This window comes from Euprymna scolopes, chromosome 23, assembly GCF_053919585.1.
Source record: "Euprymna scolopes isolate OS-2025 chromosome 23, ASM5391958v1, whole genome shotgun sequence".
In the NCBI taxonomy this organism is placed as follows: domain Eukaryota; kingdom Metazoa; phylum Mollusca; class Cephalopoda; order Sepiida; family Sepiolidae; genus Euprymna; species Euprymna scolopes.
The window spans coordinates 48,953,956-48,976,455 of record NC_136504.1 but is presented as its reverse complement, the minus strand read 5'-3'; the positions used below and the strand labels follow the sequence as shown (position 1 = coordinate 48,976,455).

General features: G+C 35.2%; 1 protein-coding gene across 1 annotated transcript in view; it reads right to left on the bottom strand.

Annotated features, from left to right (window-relative positions):
- LOC145245881 (unconventional myosin-Va-like) overlaps positions 1-22,500 on the bottom strand; it is a 223,417-nt gene that overhangs the window by 164,459 nt on the left and 36,458 nt on the right. The window contains exons 7-9 of the mRNA XM_080107602.1: positions 11,763-11,893; positions 6,862-6,956; positions 2,688-2,795 (exon numbers count right to left, since the gene is read on the bottom strand). Of these exons, the coding sequence (XP_079963728.1) occupies positions 2,688-2,795; positions 6,862-6,956; positions 11,763-11,893 (334 nt within the window). The remainder of the gene's footprint in view (positions 1-2,687; positions 2,796-6,861; positions 6,957-11,762; positions 11,894-22,500) is intronic.

Below are 22,500 nucleotides of genomic sequence, written 5' to 3'. Positions count from 1 at the left end.
TACTACCCTCTGTGTATGACTTTGCAAAACTGTTTGATCGACCTGCACCCTCACTATCATCAAACAACCTGGCACCCAAATTCAGCCAGATGTGCTGTCTGTGCCTTAAGCATCAAGCGCAGATGTGCCTTCCTTATCAGAACCTGTGCCTTCCACATCAATAGATGACCCACCCTCGCTTCTGCAAACATCTACGATGAGTCCAAATCCAATGAAGAAGACTATAAAGGATTTCTTCATGAGAAAGTTGACACCCATGCTGGATAGGTCTAAAAGAAAAAAAAGGGCCATCAAAAGGCTGTATGGAGAGAGCCTGACTTAAGCTGAATGTCTGCAACAATTTCAAAATGATGAAGAGGAAGCAGCAAAAAAAAAAAAAGGGAGGACAGCGTCTCGAGGGCGAGGTTGAGGGACAGGAAAAAGGACTCAGAATACCGGTACGAGGAAGACAAGAATATATACTGGACAGCCAGATGTTGACATCTCAATGCCAGACGCTGACAGAACTACAAAGAAACATCCAGGCAGTGATGGCGATTAAAGCCAGAAAAAAAAAAAAAACATTTTTTAAAGTTTTACTTCCGCTATGAACTAAGGCTTGTGCAATTCGTCTTTTGTCAGAGACAATTGACAGGTGAACAGTCTTCTGCACCATTTTCTTTTCCTGTTATACCTATACCTATTCTATGTTGTTAAATAAATGCTCATTTTACTGGTTGGCTTTATTTTTGCCTTAATTTGTTGATGTTTTCCGTAATTATCAAATGGAAGATATGGAATTACCCCATTTTAATATGTACTCAGTGATTTTTTTAGACGAATTTTCTACTTTTGTGTTTGGTTCAATTTGTTCTTGGTCTGTTGTATAACTAACCTAGCTGTTATCTGTTCTATTATTTATATCAAGTGCTGATATGCCTTACCCAGGAATCAGAATTCAACAAAGCAAAATGTATGGTATGGTATGGAATTGCCCCAGGTCTCATCCTATATATATATATATATATATATATATATATATATATATATATATATATATATATATATATATATATATATATACTTGCAAAACCCAAAGCAACAAGGAAAAAGATTACATCATATTTGTATTGTTTTTGAATGTTACAATTGTTTCGACATCAACTAGACAATTTTAAACTTTATATTTTAAAACATTTTCAAGGTTGACATCTCATCAGACTTGTTGAAAGAAATATAAGGTTAATACGTATCTGACTATGTTTTCTTTCTGTTATTAACGGTATCCCGCAGTGTGATCCATCTGATCGTATCTTGCTGTGTTTATATATGAATGCTCGATTACAGAAATGTTAATCATGTTGCTTAATATTTGTGTCAATTTACCTGGCTTAATATATATATATATATATATATATATATATATATATATATATATACACACACACACAATTTATTTTCATGTACCTGACGAAACGAAAAAGAAAAAAAAATCGACAGAAATTCGCTTTTTTCGTTTTTCTTGTTTGTACCCCGCCCCCATACCACTGTGGTCGAACGACTTTGACTTAAAACATTAATTTGAAATCTGTTTCATCCCACTCAGAAACGAGCACTTTTTTTTTTCAATCGTACATCCCGATGTTGGAAATCTTGTTTTTTGTTATCTTCCCAAATTTGGCACGCCTGTATGTTCAAAATCCAGTACAGCTTAAATTTCTCGCTCTATTGTTATAATAAACAACATTCCAGAGTACACTATCTACGCGTTTTATTTTTTTTTGTTGTTGTTGATCCAATATTCCAGTTATAGTAATGATTATGTTACATATGACATGAATCCGAGTTGTAAACAACATAAGTTTGGGTTATGTTATGGCTTTGAACAACATAAGTTTGGGTTATGTTAGGGATTTGAACAACATAAGTTTGGGTTATGTTAGGGATTTGAACAACATAAGTTTGGGTTATGTTAGGGATTTGAACAACATAAGTTTGGATTATGTTAGGGATTTGAACAACATAAGTTTGGGTTATGTTATGGATTTGACCAAGACAACACGGAGGTATATTTCCAAGAGTGTGTATTTACAGAAGTACAGAATCGTATGTTACATAAAAACTGTCCAAGACTGTAAATATGAAGTTGCAAATTCTTTTTGCAGAAGAAAGCAAAAAAAAAAAAAAAAAAAATCCATTGAAAGGAAGAGAGTGACAAGTATAGATCTGAAAGAAAGAAGGATAAATAAAGATCTAGCTAGAGATAAGTTAGTTTAGAAGTCAATTTCTAAGGTCGTCCAACATATGCCAGCATGTAAAAGAGACGTTAAACCGATGATGATGACGATGATGACGATGACGACTTGTAGAATGAGTATTATTATTAGTATTATTCGGACTACTGCTCTCATCTTGGATTCTATTCTCACACTATTTTGGACAATGTAACCTTTGACCTTCTTCAGGTACATCTTGTCAAACTTTGGAATCTGAGAGCAGATTCCAAGCGACCCCTCAAATAATGGCAACATTTTAAATAGTTAATTTAATTAGTTTTTAAAATTATATAATTTACGTAATTTTTGACAAATTATTTTTTAAAAATTAAAGTAAGTTCTATTTTTAAGCAACCTTCAAAATTAGTGATGACAATTAACATCGCCCATAATAATCTCCTGGTCACCAATGCTTAAAACATTCTTGCTCACCAAGTTCTGTGAAAGCACTCCTCGTCTTTATGAAGACATCAGCATCTTCAATATCTTGGATGTGAGGACTTTCTCCTTGCTGTGTGTAGTAGAACTCGTCTTGGTGAGCTGAAAGAAAGACACCAAAAAAAATCAAAGTGTCACAAAAGAAAACGAAAATATAAAAATCGAAGGATAATAATTGCAATAACCCTTATCCCTGAGTGGCTTCCGGGCCTTGATAAGTGGTGACCACCGTGTAAAAAAAAAAAAAGAAAAGAACGGATATCTTTAAGATGCGTCCATTAAATGTTATTTCAAACAAGCTGACTACAATCTGATTATCTTCAAGTCCAGCGTAAACATTTTCTTGATGAACTGTACCCTTAAGTAATCCAAACAATTTCCATTACTTATGTTTACTACGCTATAATCACATTGACTACTGAATATCCATTAACCCTTATCATCGAGTGACCTTCGGGCTTTGATAAGTGGTGATTCCTGTGTAAAAAAAAAAAAAACGTGACAGACCAAAATAAGTGATATTGTATATTGCTGTTGTGTAACAAAGTGTGGACGCAGGTATGCAAATGCATACGAAATGTGAAATGACGTCACTGCAAAGAAAAAGACTATAAAAAGGAGAGAGAGAGAGAGTAGGTTTGAGAGACGTGGATGACGTCACAGGCGTAACGAGAAGTCACGTGTGGTGGGAGAAAGAGGAAATAAATGTCGTTGTTACAATGAGAAAAGTGAGTTGAAGTTCTTTCCCATTCTTTTATCTGCTTTGTGATTGAAGCTACATGTTGGTTAATATTGCTTAAACTTATGTACGAAAGAAAAGTTGCAGCAAGAGAGTCGAGTTAGATGAAGGGTGAAAAGTTGATTCTGTTGTTGACATTGGTTGCATAAAAAATTTCCACTCTGTCATGGCCACCAAATCTGAAATTGAAAATTTCAACTGGCATTGATCCAAAAAGAAAACCACAATATATATTTTTGAGAATTTCTATTATTTCTTTGCTAATATTCTGTAGCGGATACACTTTTAGACTATGTAAATATGTAAATTGGTAATGTATTTAATTTTTGTTAAGAAAAATTTCCCAAAGAGTTTAAATTAATTATTCGTTAAAAATTGTTTGTTAACATAACAAAATTATATTTGGTTAATAATTAAACTATTTAAAAAATATTTTCAAAATAAAATCATTAAAAAACCCAATTACAAAAATTTATTTAAATTATTTGTTACAGATATTTTGTTGCTTTGTAATATAATTATATTTGGTTAATAATTACACCATTTAAAAGTATTTTCACGATAAAAATATAAAAAATAAAATAAAAAAAAAACGTTTAAATTAATTATTTGTTAAAAATTGTTTGCTAATTTGTAATATAATTATATTTGGTTAATAATTACACCATTTAAAAATATTTTCACGATAAAAATATAAAAAATAGAATTTAAAAAAAAACCGTTTAAATTAATTATTTGTTAAAAATTGTTTGCTAATTTGTAATATAATTTTATTTGGTTAATAATTAATAATTAAACTATTTAAAATATCTACAAAATAATATTAAAAAATGCAATTACAAAAAAAAAACTGCTTGAATACATTATTTGTTAAGAATTAAGCAAGCTGTGGATTAAAGATAAGTTCAACGTTGATTTTGATGATGTGTAGCCATGCCTTCAGCTGGCTTCCCAGACATCTTTGCCAATCTTGGAGCAGTTCTTATACCTGTGGATGGAGACCACTTGTTAATAAAAAATTCCCATGTAACTCCTTCTATGAACATGCAGCTTTGTCTGAATACATTAAAGCTACTGATTGATGTTTGTCAGTGCCAGCAATCAATCCGGCAGAGCAGGAGTTCATTTCCAGGGTGAGGTATGGTTTAACTTAACCTTTTTGGTTTATTTTTTTTTACAAAAAGGTTACTACTGATTAAAGGAGGTGATGAGGATCTGGAGATTAACGACACGAACTGACGACCTGGGTGTCACAAGTTTGAATCCAGTTCATTCCGCAAAAGTCACTTTTACCTCGGATTGTTTGCAACTTTTACGTGGTCCTTTCCATAATCCCTGATGTCTTTCTAGAAAGAATTCTGACAAGAAAATATCGGGGAAACCAATGCCAACAATAGAATCTTCGTATCCATACGATATGATGATAACTACTTAGCAAGGCCCAAAGGCCACTCGAGGATAAGGATAAGTCAGATGATCAGTGAAACAACGCCATAATGATAATTAACGATGGACCATGATAGGATTTGATTTTTTTGTTTTGTATTTTTGGACAAAAAAAAAACTTAAAATTTACTTGTGTTATAATGTAAGAATTCATTCTAATTCCAAATCACTTTTAAATCAACGAAATTTCTAGATGCGATATTCCTTTCAGACTTCAAGTTACTGAGAGACGGGGATTTATCTTCAAATTTCCTTTAACAAAAAGTCCTAGGAGGTTTAATCTCCTAGGTATTACCTTCTCTTTTTCGGAGTTGGTTTATTTCTTAAAACAAACAAAAAGAACACGTATTCCATTAGTGACTGTTCATAACTATTTATAAATTTCAAAAGTCACACACTTTAACAACTTTCATTCATTTCAGAATTTTTGTGTAAAAAAAAACAAACAAAAAAAAAACTTCCAAAACTTTTCTTATTTTTATTTTAATTCAATACATGTTCATCTAATTAATGTTTTATTTTCATTTATTATATTGTTGTTGACATTTGTTAACATTTACGATTCTCCCAGTTCTGAAATTGCATTGTTTTCTCCTGTTCTGTGCTCTTCAAAATGAAACCAAAAAAGTTGTGTTGCACTGTGTCAATGTTACGGCACATCAACCATATAAGGGAGTTTATAAAAACGAAACCGAACATATATTTTGTATCCTATTCCCGTGCCCCTCGTCCGTGTCCCTGAGTTGTTTCTGTACCGCCATTCAATGCATCTGGAACAAAAGCTATCTCAGTGCATAGCAACAGACACAAGTCTCGTTTCTTTCTGGACAAATGGGTTTTATTCAGTCACCATGTTTTTTCACGGTCAAAGTCACCACATCGTTTCTCATCCTTAGAAGAAGGGTGGGGGTCTCTATTTTGCTATAGTTTTAGCCAACATTTAGTTTTTTTTTATCTCTTCACCTCCACAAGAAATCTGCTGGTCCATATTCTTGGGGGATCAGCGACAAACCTTTTCTGATTTGTTCTCTCTGATCCCCGAATCAGACTTCCTGCTAACTCGTATCAATCTTCCCCCAAAATCACGTTCCACAAATCATTTTGTGATGTGGCAATCCACATCACACCATGTCAATGGTTGCTCTACCTGTTTGATCCGTCTCTCTAATTTTGTTATGACACTTTTTTTCATAAACAAACAACCATGCCAGTGCTAATAACTTCTAATCTAAAAACAAGGAGCTCAAATTTCTAATTCTATATTTTGCACTGACTACAACTGCCAGTCCCTCTAGAGTTGAGCCTATTATACGACACTCCTTTCTCTCACATTTTTCCTCATTCTCATATTGCTTCTGTATATCCAAATTATCATTTGATTTACTCACGATGAACTTTCTATACAAATAATAAAAAAAAACGAAATATCAGTCCAAGCCATGTTTTTTCTTTTCTTTTTTAATGTAATCTTGTCTTTTATTATTATGGTTCGGCCTTTTTGTCTTCCATTTGAAATATTTTCATTTTTATTTTTTTAACAGGTCTCGCGGTTGTGATTTTCTTGATTTCATTTCATCATAAAAAAAACCCCTGGAAGAATGAAAGCTGAAGACATTTCTTGTCTGTTTTTCTTACACGGCCAGAATTAAGAGGGCAGGAGTGGGTCTCGGATCTTATACGACAGTTGTTCCGTGACAATAATGCACAAGTGCCGAATGTTTTTTTTTCTTGAACAAAGAATATAAATATTTAATAAAAAAAAAAAAATGTTTTAAGAACAAAGTAAAAAAAAAAAGTCATTGGAAATTTTTTATACGTAAAATCAGAATTTCGTTATAGTTTTATGGAAACAAATCTTTGTCTTGGAGGAAAAAAGATCCGTTTTTAATTCCATTAATTGTTTCTATACTCTCCACCATTCCACATCAAAATAAACATGACCCCTACCCCAAAAAAAACAAAAATAAAATAACTTTAACTTACAGAGTCTGAACGATTTTAATTCTGGGCAGTCTGCAGATGCACACAGTTGATAAAAGATATGATAGTTTCTTTCGTTGTATGCTTGGAACACGACCCTGAGAAAAAAGGAGGAGAGAGTGTGTTCGTTAAATGACATGTAAGAAAAAAAAAACCCAACAACATTATCATTCATTTATTCAATTAACCACCACCACCACCACCACCACCACCACCACCACTATGATGATGATGATGATAATGATGATAATGGTTTTTGATCACCCCGGGAGGAAGGAAGCACTTCCTGGTTTTCTTTCACCTTGTTTTGCGCCTGGTTGCCAGTGGCAATAACACTAGACAAGTTGAATCAGCTTGCTCCAAAGGAGAAAGATGTTTTTTAACAAGGGAGTCATCACTTATCAAAGCTCAAAGGCCACTCGAGGATAAGGATTGATGAATGTAAGGTGGTAGGGTAGTAATCGTTAATGGTGTAAATTGGGTAGAATTCAGATTATTTATGGGGACGGCTTAACAAGAACTTGTTTACATTGGACTTGAAGGCTACCATATTGTAATCGGTCAGTGGAACAGTGTTCCATAAGTGGGCAGTTCTAGGAAAAAAGCTTTGTCCATGGAATCTGCGTTTAGATTTAGGCACAAATAAAGAGTGGGTAAATTGCTGATAGTGGTTGTAGCTAGTTGATGTTTTTTGTGAAAGTATGGCAAAGGGCAAGGGACCATAGATTAGAGCTCAGACAAGCACTTGCCATGAAAATAACGAAAGAGCAGACGAAAGTGTCTAGGGAATTAAATTAACAAATGGTTCCAAGTAGCATATATATCCCAATCTGAAGAGATGATGACATTAGTTTTTGCAGTTGTTAAAGGGAGATGTTGACGTCCTCCTACATACAGCACTTGATATTTCATCCATCTGGTATTGACCTAGCTAAACATTGCTTAACTTTGGTGATCTAATGAGAGTCAGTGTGTTAACATGATTATCTCTGGCTAGGTATAGCTATATATGACCCGGTTGGTTGCCGAGGTCTTTGCCACATGGTTTTTGGTCTTTCTCTTAGTTTATGACTTAGGGTATATTCTACTGCTCTAAATGTTCCCCTATTGCCTGTAGATCTTGAAAGATCACCTGTCTAAGTTTAGCTGTTTGCATGATGGTGTAACGTTGTGATTACGTTTTAAAATGGACTTCGTAACTATCAAAAGCAAGAAAGTTTCACATGAATGTGTGAACTCAAAAAAGTAACACATCTATGTGAAATTAATAAGCCAGTGCTAACTTAGCAAATCTTATAAGAAGACCTGATCAATAAAATCAGTTTTCTACCACCAATAGCAATGGCCAAGAACACATTACCAGAAAGTACTTCATTTAAACTCCTCAGCCTAACATTTACAAAGAACATGAACTGGAATAGATACATTGAGGGCATTGCCAAGGCTGCTGTGAAGAAGGTGGGCTCTCTCTACCGTGCTAAAAAATTACTTATGCCTGAAAGTATCCTAGACCTCGATAAGGCCACCATTCGATCATGTATGGAGTATTGTTGTCATATTTGGGTTGGTGCATCTACTACTTGTCTCTTACTCCTGGACAGGGTTCAAAAGAGAGTCACTAACCTGATAGGTTCTAAACTGTAATCTAGGCTTCAGCCTCTGTCCCATCGACAAAATGTTGCATCTCTCTGCCTGTTTTACAAGTATTTTAATGGTGAATGCTCTGATGAACTACAAGCACTTGTACCCCCTCGACGTAAATACCATCGACAAACCTGAGAAGTGGCTAAATCCCACCCCTTCACAGTAGAAATCCCTAGGTGTAAGAAAGCCTTCTACTCCAATAGTTTTTTCCCCCAGAACTGTTAGACTTTGGAATTATCGTCCGGGATTCTGCTTTCCCAACTGTACTGACATGCAGAAGTTCAAGTGTAATGTGAACAGACATCTTGCCACTCACCTCCCTTCATAATACCCCTGCAACTTATGTCCCCGATAGTAGCTCCTTACTTCAAAGTGGCACTGTGTCTTTTTTGGGGTGAAAATTTAAATAAAAAAAAAAAATTCACCAGCTGCTCCTGCAGCGAAGAACCTAAGAACGTCTGTTCAACTCTGCCCATTCTCGTGCATTTCAGCCGAGAGAGGGAAGCAAAAATTCAGATGAACACAAAAGAATTTCTCCCCACTTAGATGCAGTAACAAAAAACAAGGTAAACTAAACACACACACATACACAGTGCCATGCAGCCAAATACTCATATAAGTATATTACTTACACACGCATAGTCACACTACGAACATACTGACCTGCACATTTCTAAGCATTGAGACTAACTAAACTGTCTTCACCAAATGTTTGTATAAATGGTTTAAATTTACCTTTATAGTCTTATCTCTTGTATGAAAATGTTTTATTATAAAATTTTGTTTTTCTAAATTTTTCAATTTTTCATTTAGAAAACTTTGTTTATGGTTTTAGTAATCACTTGCTACCTTCCGACCCTTCTATTCTCTTAATGTTTTATTTATTTCCATTTTTATATGCATGCACGCATGCCTGTATATATATATATATATATATATATATATATATATATATATATATATATATATATATATATATATATATATATATATACGTATATATATATATATATATATATATATATATATATATATATATATATATATATATATATATATATATATATATATATATACATGGGGTGTCCCAAAAAGATGTATATACACTTTAAAGAATTTTAAACCAGATGTTTGTCTTTTCTTTGCATATTAAACTCATCAATCTTCAAGATTCCAGCCAGGCTAACCTTTGGAGAAAAAAAAATTATTCTAAAATGCTATTGGAAGCATGAAAAGGCTATTGAAGTGCAAAGACAGTTTAAGAATGTGTATACATCTTTTAGGGGCACCCCTGTGTGTGTGTGTGTATATATATATATATATATATATATATATATATAAATGAAAATGTCTCCTGTCTGTGTGTGGGCCTGTGTACATTTCCCTACCAAATAACTCTGTGAATTTTCGTTCTAGAGACTCAAGATTCGGCATAAGGAGTACAATGTTTTTGGCCCCTCGCTCTCACAAGATTTTTATGACCAGGCAATGCTGGATGCACCCCCGCTAGTCTATTATATATAGAGTAGTTATGTGTGTGTGTGTGTGTGTGTGTGTGTGTGTGTGTGTCCAGCTAAAAGTAAATAAAATTACAAAATAAATACTTACAAATATATATTTTTTCTTATCTTCCTTAGATAATCCTCCTCTAAACACCAACGTCTACTTGTTTTATATATTAAATCTAGACTTCATCCAAAAACATTTTAATTGAAAGCAAAAAAGAAATTATGACGGTATCATACACTGTAAAACATGTTTTTATAGGCTGTGTGCGTTTTTGATTGCATGCTGAACTGCAATACTTTCTGTAGTGATAGTTTCGTAATTTTGAAAATAGCAGTCATGGCGTTTTGCATTCCAACTTTTTAATTTTAAAACGTCATTGTTTTGTTTGGAGGATCGCTGGATATCATAATAACAAGTATACAGGCTTATTTGTATTGTAACCCATTTTATTCACGGTAGAAACATTAAATTATTTACATGACGATATTGAGTGTCAGGCGTGTCACCATCTTGCTAGTCTTTGTCTTCCTAGAACTCTCCAGTCTCAAGGGCCATAATCTGGAGCAAAGGGTGATAATTTTTTTTTTTTTATTATTACATTTTCACCCCAAACAAGGCACATTTCCACTTTGGTGTAGGGGGCTACTATCAGGGGTAGCACTACTGGGGCACTATGTTGGGATTTGGGCAGCAAGATGTCGGTTCACGTTACACTTGAACTTCTGCATGTCAGTACAGTTAGGGAAGCAGGGACCTGGAATGAAATTCCAGAGTCTAGCGGTTCTGGGGAAGAAACTACCGGAGTAGAAAGATCTTTTACATCTAGGGATCTCTACTGCGTGGGCGTGGGATTTAGCTGCCTGTCGGGTTTGTCAAGGGTGTCTACGTCATGGGGGCACAAGTGTCTGCGGTTTGTCAGAGCATTCACCATTAAAATACTTGTAGAACAGGCAAAGGGATGCAACATTTCGTCGATGGGACAGAGGCTGAAGTTCAGGGCCTATCAGATTGGCAACTCTCTTTTGAACCTTGTCTAGGAGCGAGAGACTAGCAGCATATGCATCAGCCCAAATGTGACAACAATACTCCATACATGGGCGAATGGTGGTCTTATAGAGGTACAGAATACTTTCAGGTGTCAGTAGTTTTCTAGCACGGTAGAGAGAGCCTACCTTTTTCGCAGCGGCCCAGGCAATGTTTTCAATATAATTGTTCCAACTCATGTTTCCTGTGAACGTTAGGCCAAGCAGTTTGAGAGATGTAATCTCAGACAGGGAGTCACTGGTCATTGCTATTGGTGGCAGAGAAGGTTTCTTGTAATTATTGAAGGAAACCAGTTTAGTCTTGGCAGCATTGAATGTGAGCTTCCATTTATGTCCCCATTCCACTACAGATTGGAGGTCGTCCTCTAGTGTTTTTGCCATTTCTTTAGTTATGCGTTCGCTTGTTTCCCTGTCATGACTGTTATAGAGTGTGGTGTCATCAGCATATATACCCATCTCAGAGGCAGTTTTGTCGGGGAGGTCATTAATAAATATTAGGAACAATAGAGGTCCAAGGATAGATCCCTGAGGCACTCCCACATTTATATCACACTGCTTGGATGTACGACTGTCGAGGACAACCTGGATTTTTCTCTTCTCTAAGAAGGATAATTCTTAACTCTCTTTATTTAGAGTTATGCCCCCTTTTTATCACTATAACAGTCATAAAAGTAACCCCGAAAAGGCTAAAACTACAACTTCTCTTACCTGGACTTCTCTAACAAATAGGTTTTCATATTGGCACCAATGATGTAGTTGCAAGCACAAAACGCAATTTGAATGTATTTGCCAAATCGGCTGCTGTTGTCATTTCGTATGGTTTTGGCATTTCCAAACGACTATCAATAAAAAAAAAAAAAAGAATGTTTCTTTTTAATAAAATTTAATGTAACAAATTTTAAAGAGACAAAACTTTCCTAGAACTACCTATCTGTGGAACACTGTTCACTTGGCCTGCTTCCCAGCCGATAAAAATATGGTAGCCTTCAAGTACAATGTAGACAAGCTCTTGTTGAGCCGTCTCCTTAAATAATCCAAATTCTATCCAATCCACACGATTAACGATTACACTATGTTATCACATTACATTCATTAACTTTTATCCTTGAGTAGCCTTCAGGCCTTGATAAGTGTGACTAGGGCTATGATAAGAGAATATTCTTTTCATTGTTTTGACTCTCGAGTATATATCCGACACACTTAGACACAGTTAATCAGTTGAGAACCACATCACTCTATATAAAAACATATAAGATATTAACTGCTATCTACTCGAGAGTCAAAATAATGAAAAAACATTCTCTTGTCATAGCCCTACTAATGACTCCCTTGTAAAAAGAAAAAAAATGTATTTTAAAGGTAAAGAATGAAAAAAAGTCACTTAGACACATAACATAACGGATAAAGACATTGATTAACAATCAGTTCTTAACAGACAGTTTTCTGAAGGTAGATGGTTCAATCCTTACTACAGGCGATAATAACTAAGAATGACATAATAATTAATACGTTTACCAGGTCATGGCCGATGAATCGAGAACAACCTACTTCTGTGAATAAAACAGAGGTTTCAATTCAAAATTCCATACAGGTTCCAAAGTTCATTGTTATATTTTATTGTTTTTGTTTTTTTTTTTACAAAGGAGTCACCACTTATCAAGGCCCAGAGACCACTCAAGGATAAGGGTTACAGTAGTCAATTGGACAATATCGTAGTAATCGTTAATGGTGGAAATTTAGTAAATTGGTTTACTTAAGGGGAACGACTTATCAATCATTATGGACTTGAAGACGACCATATTGTAGTCAGTTGGAAAGCAGGTAAACGAAGAGAGTTCCACAGGTGTGCAGTTCTAAGAAAGAAGTTTTGTTCATGGAATCTATGTTTAGGTTTATGCACAGATAAAGAGTGGGGGAATTATTGATAGTGATTTTGGCTAGATAAGTGTTTTTCATGAAAGTTTGGCAAGGGGGAGACCATAGATTAGAGCTCAGACGACCACTTGCCATAAAAATAATGATAAAGTAGAAATAAGCTCGCACCATCTTTTCTGTGGAGAAGAGGCTGCAGAGAAGAGAAAAGGGCATTCCCTATAAGGCTACGAAGTCTATTTTGAATTCTGTCAAGACAGGATAAGCTGCTTCTAGCAGCTCCTGCCCAGATGTGGCAACAGTACTCCATTCTAGGACATACTTGGCTCTTATACAGGTAGAGGATTACATCAGCAGTGAGATATCTACTGGAGTGGTAGAACAATCCCACGATTTTTCCAGCGACCTTTGCAACGGATTTGATGTACGTGTTCCGTTTCAGATCAGGAGTAAAGGTCAGACCCAGAAGCTTGTTAAAATATGGAGCCTCCCGAAGACGAGATTCATTCATTTCAATCGATGCCAGACGGGGATCAGAGCGTCGACGATGTAAAGATAGAAGCTTGATTTTAGATGCATTAAAATTAATCGGCCACCACTTTCCCCATTGCACCACATGCTCAAGATCAAAGGAGAGGGGATCATAAAGAACTTGATCATTTCCTCATTTTTAAGTTCGAAACGATGTACTTGAAAAAGGTCGGAGGTTGCATCTACCAGAACATTGTGAAAATGACAACCAAGATTATAACAATAGTTCAAATAATCCAAGTAAAACAAATTATCAATTCTTATCTAAAAAAAATTCCGAAACATAATATATATTTTTGTACTTAAAAACAAATTCATATGGCTGCATATTGGTTTGTATTGAGTTCATTCAAGGGCATGGCCAGAGGGAGAGTGGTTGTCAACGAACTCATATAGTCATTTGTGACATGCATAAGAAAAAAAAGTGAGCAAACTTTGAGCGAGTGAATTAAGAAGCCATGTAACGATGAACGGATAGGAGTTTTTGTTAAAACCTATAAGAAGTAAATAAAGAAACACCTGCACAATTTCTCTCTTTTCCTGGCGATGTTTTAAAAGAGTAAATAAAAGAACAAAAATGTCTGTGCTAAAATTGTTAAGGAAACAAACGTTCAATCAGCTTCAGTATAAGTACATAGATGTTGTTGCCAAGTCTGCTGCAAAGAAAGAAAGCTCTCTCTCTACCAGGCTGGGAAGCTTCTTACATCTGCGCGCATCTTATATCTCTATAAAACAAAAATTCGACCATGCTATTGCCACATCTGGGTTGGTGCAGCAGGCATTATGTAACATTACCCAACACGTTGTAGTCTCAGTCGCAAAGCAGACAAAGAATAGAAAAGTGCTTCAACTCGCTTGTTTTGTTGTTGTTGTACAAGAACATTTATTTCCTTATTCTCCAGCCATGTGTGACTTCTTGTTATGGTTGTGACGTCTCTAGCGTGATCGTCTTCTCGAACATGCGCTCTCTCTCTCTCCTTTTTATAGTCTTCTTTTTCCTTACCATGACGTCATTTCACTCATGGATCGGTATTTGCATATAGCCGTCTGCGCTATGTTGCAATTAGCCTTGTAATTGTAACATGCAAATAATCTGAATGTAACATGGTCGTTACATTTTGACACGGACCCGACGTTGTGCATAAAAGTCTCACAGAGAAACAAAGACAAAGAAATTCTATACTAGTTTTTCTTTTGAAAGCAAAGGTATTTATGGCCGCTCGCCTCAACACCAAGCAATTGACCACGTATTTTCAAAGTCAACAGAATATTGTCGAATCCCTGCTTTTCTCTCTCTGATCAATCAACAGTTTCTTAGTCTGCAGCTGTTATGTGTGTAATTCGTTCGACGGTTCACGGTCGTCCGGCATCTTGCCAGTTCGGAGCATTGATGAGTCCTGCATCTGGTTGAGATTGCCTTTTCTCCTCCTTTTCCTCCCTTTCTCTTCTTCCGATCCCGATGTCTATATATTCATTTATTTCCGTGACGTCATGCTCGCCCATAGCTTGATCATTTGCATATGTGTTAGTGACTTTGTTACACAAAGGCAAGTGATCCAAGGAAAGAAGAAGCTATCAGTGTAGAAAATCTATAGTGAAGAGGCGGGATTTTGCTAGTGGAGAGGGACCGAGTTATTTTTCATTAAAAACTTATGATACCCCTATCCCAATATCTTTTCACACACACGCACACACACACACACACACACACACACACACACACACACACATATACACATACATACACATATATACACAAATATGCATACACACATATGCCCACATATACACATACACACAAACATACACTCATACATATACACATACACACACATAAACAATTATACACACATATATATACGCATACACTCACACATATACACACGTACGCACTCAAACATACACACATATACACATACACACATACGCTCACATACACACACATATACAAAAAAGCCTTAAATCTTAAACGATATTTAAACATAATTTTTATTTTACTTATGTTCACATCGACCATTCCCCCAGAGACGTAAGGGACTACTCTCAATAAGGGATCAGAGTTACAGGAGCATTCTAAGTGAGAACTCTTATAGTTTTTTTTTGTTCTTTATTCTTCACATTCCATGAGTGATGTTTCTGACATCTTGGTCATTTGCATACGAGTCAGTAGCTTCGTTACAGCCTTTCCCTCTTGGAGAATATACAAAAAAGAGGTTCTGACCTTCTCTACCACCAATAGCAATGACCAAATATTCATTATCTGAAAGTACTTCTTTTAAACCCCTCGGCCTAACGTTCACAGGAAACATGAGTTGGAACAATTACATTGAGAGCATTGCCAGAACTGCTGCGAGGAAGGTAAGCTCTCTCTACTGTGCTAGAATGCTACTAACGCCCAAAAGTATCCTGTATCTCTATAAGACCACCATTCGCCCATGTATGGAGTATTGTTGTCATATTTGGGCTGGTGCATCTGCTACTAGTCTCTTGCTCCTAGACAATGTCCAAAAGAGAGTCTCCAACTTGATAGGTCCTGAACTGTCATCTAAGCTTCAGTCTCTGTCCCACCGACGAAATGTTGCATCCCTCTGCCTGTTCTACAAGTATTTTAATGGTGAATGCTCTGACGAACTGAAGACACTTGTGCCCCCACAACGTAAATACCCTTGACAAACCTGACAAGCAGCTAAATCCCACCCCTACACAGTAGAGATCCCTAGATGTAAGAGAGCTTACTACTCCAGTAGTTTCTTCCCCAGAACGGCTAGACTTTGGAATTCCATTCCCGGTCTCTGCTTCCCTAACTGTACTGACATGCAGAAGTTCAAGTGTAGCATGAACCGACATCTTGCTGCCCAACTCCCTACATAGTATTTCAGTAGCTTATGTCCCTGATAGTAGCCCCTACATCAAAGTGGTATTGTGCCTTGTTTGGGGCGAAAATGTAATAAAAAAATAGCCCCCATACAGCAGGGACATGCAGAGAAGGCAGGCTAAGGGTTCTCAAGCACCATCCCTTTTTATTCCTGCTTTAAAAGTGGTCTTTTCAGAGGAATATATTATAAGCCTGTGCCCCACAGAGGCACGCTATCCCGTGTGACAAGGAACTTCCACATGGGAAACTACATAGTAGAAGTGACGTCCTAAGTAAGTCACCATCAGTGGTACAGACTTACCTGTGTCAACAACAGGGATGTGCAGAGTAGGAGTGTGTGTTAGGGATGCTCAAGCACCTGTTCCTTTTACTCCTGTTTTAAAAATGCCCTTTTCAGAGGGATGTATTACAGGCCTGTGTCCCACCAAGACACTGTTTTTTTCACTTTAGTGTCTGCTCTGAAAAAAAATTCTCTGCCACACAGGTTACCAAGCTCAAGCCCCTGTCCCATCACCGCAGTGTTGCATCCTTATGCTTGCTTTACTTCTATGGAATGTGCTTCGATGAACTTACTTAATTTGTATCTCCCTCAAATCTAAAATACCCTCCACTCATCCAACTAGGAACAAAATCTCACCCCTTTAGTGTAGAGCTCTCCAGATACTAAAAAATTTTCTACTTCTTGATTTATACTGTTTGTTTTTTTAAATATCTTCCCTTCCCCCTGTTTCTCCGACTGTACCAATATGTAGAAATTAAAATGTAATGCAACAAACATCCTGGTGCCCAGCTCCCCATCAAGGTCACCATCTTATTAATCTGACCCCTGGCTTTTTACACTGTGGTATATATATATATACATCGCTGGTATTTTTATTTTATTATTTATTTATATATATATATATATATATATATATATATATATTAGTGATGGGACGATTCTAATATTTTTCCCGATTCCGATACAATTACCGATTCCGATTCTTTATAAATCTCTAAATATTTAACTATAAAAGTTATTATTATTATTACCAACTGTAAAAGATTTTGTTTTAAATAAGATCAAATAAAAAAAACAGAATTTAAGTAATCGTTTTGGCATTGGAAAAGAGATACAAATTTTTCCGATTCCGATACCCCAAAAAGTTCTGATTTTTCCGATTCCCTATCCTATTCTGATTTCAAAATTTAGTTTACAAACAAATGGCTACACATAAGCATACATGTTTCAGCGAAAACCCAGTAAGGGAATCGCTTCGTTAGGCCAAGGACAACTCATTTGTTTGTAAACTAAATTCACTTATTTTGGCTCTGTCTAAACATTGAGGACTCTTTTGGGTGACACACTTATATATTTTGTTTTAAACAAACAAATAATTACTACCAATACAATATATATATATATATATATATATATATATATATATATATATATATATCAATCTTTTTGTTGCTGATTTTTTTTAACAATAATAGTTATTAGCGTCTCCAACATCAAAGATCTAAGAAAATATATTTTCCTTAGATAATCGTCTATATTTTTTGGACGTAAACAAATAAACAAATATTATTTATTTGTTAATTATTTTACTTATAAAACAGTAATCTACAAACACGTGTTTCACGGTTCTACTGATCGTCAGTGTAGCTTGGCTGTTTCTAGGATTCTAGGATTAAGTCTGAGGTTCGAATCTTAGAAACAGTCAAGCTACCTGAGAGTATCTTGTACCTCTACAAGGCCACCATTCGCCCATGCATGGAGTATTGTTGCCATATCTGGGCTGGTGCATCAACCACTCGTCTCTCCCTCTTGGATAGGGTCCAAAAAAGAGTTTTCAATCTAATATATCCCACTTTATCAACTAAGCTCCAACCCCTGTACCATCGCTGCAATGTTGCATCTCTCTGCCTGTTTTACAAGTATTTTAATAGAATGTGCTCTGATGAACTCGTTGTACTTGTGCCCCCTCAACGTAAATATCCCAACAAACCCGCTTACTGACAAAATCTCACCCCTTCACTGTTGAGGTCCCTAAATGCCAGAAAGCTTTCTATTCTAATAGTCTATTCCCTTGTACAGCTAGAGTTTGGTATTCCCTTCCTGCTACCTGCTTCCCTGACTGTACTAATTTCAGAAGTTTAAGTGTAACCAAAATCTTGCTAATCTTTCCTTGGCATGATCCCAAATAATAGCCCCTTACATCCAAGTGACGATATGCCTTGTAAAAAGTGAACGTGAGTAAAAGAAAAAAAAATGAAAACTATCTAGTATAAAAATTGTAACTCTTTTGTAAGCAACAGTTTCAGCTTTGAAATATGAAAATATTGGTTGTTTTTAGTGTGATGGTTGCCATCGTTTTATGACGTCATAGTTAGGACCTTTGTGATGATCAGATTCTGGTAAACTTTTAGTATGTTGTTTCCCACACATAATAGTCATAAAAAATATCATAAAACGCTTTCTTGGAATTTGGTCAGGGTCAAAGCGTATTTTGACTGGACTATTAATAATGTGTGTTTAAATAGAAAATGCTGCGCACACATGTATATATTGTGATGCTATAAAGTGGCCCTGGGGTGGATCTGATCCACTAAGTGCTAAGGGGGGGATAGACAAAGGAAGAGTAAACAGCTTAGAATAAACAAAGAAATCGGAAATATCCTATATTTAACAATAGATAGGAAATAGCTTAGAATAAACAAAGAAATCGGAAACATCCTACAATAGACAAAGAAATAGGAAATAGCTTAGAATAAATAAAGGAATCGGAAATATCCTACAATAGACAAAGGAAGAGGAAATAGCTTAGAGTAAACAAAGAAATCGGAAATATCCTATCATTAACAATAGAGAGGAAATACCTTAGAATAAACAAAGAAATCGGAAATATCCTACAATAGACAAAGGAAGAGGAAATAGCTTAGAATAAACAAAGAAATCGGAAATATCCTGCAATAGACAAAGGGATACGAAATGGCTTAGAAAAACAAAGGAAGAGGAAATATCCTACAATAGACAAAGGAAGAGGAAATAGCTTAGAATAAACAAAGAAATCGAAAATATCCTACAATAGACAATAGATAGGAAGTAGCAAACAATAACAATAGATAAAACAGGGAAGGGCAGCTTCCAGTAGCCAGGGTGGGGTGGGCGACCTGATATACCAAGACAGAGGAGACAGACAGTTGAGATCTAGATGCCCGTCGCGGCGGATGGAAGTTGGACAGTTACAGTCGACATCCAGATGCGCTAGACAGCAGTTGGAAGTTGGGCAGTAATAGTTGAAAAGTTATAGAGTTGACTGTGAAATAGAGATGTGGACAATTTTAGAGTTGATTGTGAAACAGAGATAGAAAAATGTAACATCGATAGAACAGAAGACACACACACTCACAAGTCCAACAGTCAATTTATATGTGAACATTGGCGTTTGTGTTTTTTCCTTTCTTTGTTCATATTTCTATTTTGTGAACCGCGTGTGTTCTCATCAACAGTCTCGCCAATGGGAAAAGGACGATCCAGCCAAAAGAAGAACAGTCGAACGAAAAATCTACGGTACACGACGTTGGGAGTCGGCGATCTGATGTCGAGGAGCCACACACGTCGGGTTACAATATATATATATATATATATATATATATATATATATATATATATATATATATATATATATATATTGTTACGACGTATCCCAGTCCTACTCGGGACGGTAGAGATGGGTGACGTAACGAAATATATAAAAAAAAATAAAGTTTCCCAGGTTCCTTGATAATGCGTTGTTATCGGAATGGGACAACCGTCCCGAAGACAACAATAAAATGAAATGCATTGGACAACGAAATCACATAAGAAATAACGAGGACAAATATCATCGAAAAATTAACAAACTTTTATTTCTATAAAAAAATAAAATAAAATTCAATTCAAGAAAATAAAATTAAATATGTCTAACTAAATGAAATGATTTAATGATTCAAATTCTACCGAGATAAAAATATATTAACATTCAATGTTCACATAAAACAAGAAATCGTCTATTCGATTAGATACAGGTTCTAGAGTGAGAGAGAGATGTTGGAGAAATGAAAGTTTTGATTGAAAAACTCACTTAATGCTTTTTGAAATGCGACCTTTCTTTCGTCTCCTTTTTTTTATATATATTTCTTTCATGTAAATTGTTTATGTTTGATTACGCGCGTGCAGGTTAATTTTCATATTTTTGTCCTTCGGATGATTTATGTTTCATTACGCGCGTGCGTGTTAATTGCTCCAAATATTCGTTTCCGAAGCTCATTGAAGCCCTTGATTTATAGTAAAAGTTTCAATGCTCCATGATTCCTTCCTTCGCTGGGTTCATTCTTTTATTCGGTCAATATTTTAACTTTGATCGCTGATCATCGGATGATGTCGTTGATATTTACCTCCGTGACGCCGCCACCACGTCGCCGGCTTCGCTAACTCGACCTTCGCTGACTTACGTCTTATCGCTTTGAAGCGCGAGGCTCCACTGCCTGTCGACAACTGTTTGCAGGCCCCTCTCTCTATATACGATCTACCTCTCTCTTTCTCTACACAGTTTCTCTCTCTCTCATTTCTCTCTATCTTTCTTTTCTCTTTCCTTTTACACTCTTCGTTATCAGTATCTCTGTCTCTCCCTTCTCCTCCTGTTCGCAGGCTTCCTCCTCCCCTTTTTTCTTGTTTTGTTTACAAAATGTGATGAAGCAGACGTGAATTGGATCCTTTTGGCGCGAAAAATGATACAGTGATTAAAATATACTGAAAATATGTCTCCTCTCGGCTAAAAATCAATAAAATAATTTATTATACATTTTAATAAATGTATCACAATGTATATATATATATATATATATATATATATATATATATATATATATATATATATATATATATATATATATATATACAGTAATGATCATATTTATTGGCACGGTAAAATAAAAGTTAAATTTTGTCTAATAAATTCTAAAAAAGGGATTAAATTAAAGAAAATAACAAAGTATATTATGTATTTTTAACTGGCCTTTCCGATGCAGCAATCGGATTTTAGAAAAAATAAATAACAAAGGAACAACAAACATAATTGCAAAAAACCCTTGTTCAAAATTATTGGCACTTTTATTTTACCGTGCCAATAAATATGATCATCACTGTATATATATATATATATATATATATATATATATATATATATATATGTGTGTGTGTGTGTGTGTGTGTGTGTGTGTGTGTGTGTGTGTGTGTGTGTGTGTGTGTGTCAGGGGATCAAAGCAGTATCGAAGGATTCTTAAATGGAGAATTATCGATACAATAAAAAGCTAAACAATGTAAATGGAGCTTAAATAAAAGAGGGAAAAATATTGACAATAGAAAAAATATATACTGTTGCATATATTCATCGATTTAAAAGAGAGGAATACAATACAAAGCTCTTAATGCCAGGTATTTCGGAACCTAATGCTTCTCATCAGAGAAAGATAGAAGGTGCGAGGTAACAAAGTAAGTTCTGGTACGACAAGCAATACGCATTTTAAGGTATCTGGTTTAGGAGGTATATGTAAGACGGATGTGGAAGGTGTTTTGGGGGATTCTTGTGGTAAATGCGGGAATTTAAATAGGCTAGATAGTGATTTTAACAGGATTAGGCGGTAGGAATATGTTTTGCTAATTCCTATGTTTGATTGCATTCCCTTATTTGAAATGGATGAATAAATCTATATGCAACATTATATATTTTTTTATTGTCAATCTTTCCTTTTGTGTGTGTGTGTGTGTGTGTGTCTCTCTCTCTCACTCTCTCTCTCTATATATATACACATATATATACACATATATATACATATATATACACATATATATATACATATATATACACATATATATACATATAGATACACATATATACATATATATACACATATATATGCATATATATACACATATATATGCATATATATATACATATATATACACACACACATATATATACATATATATATATATATACATATACATACCCATATATATATACATATATAAATACATATACGCATATATACATATATACACATATATATATATATGATGATTATATACATATATATATGATGATCGGTTGGACTGTGTTTGCATATATACACACATATATA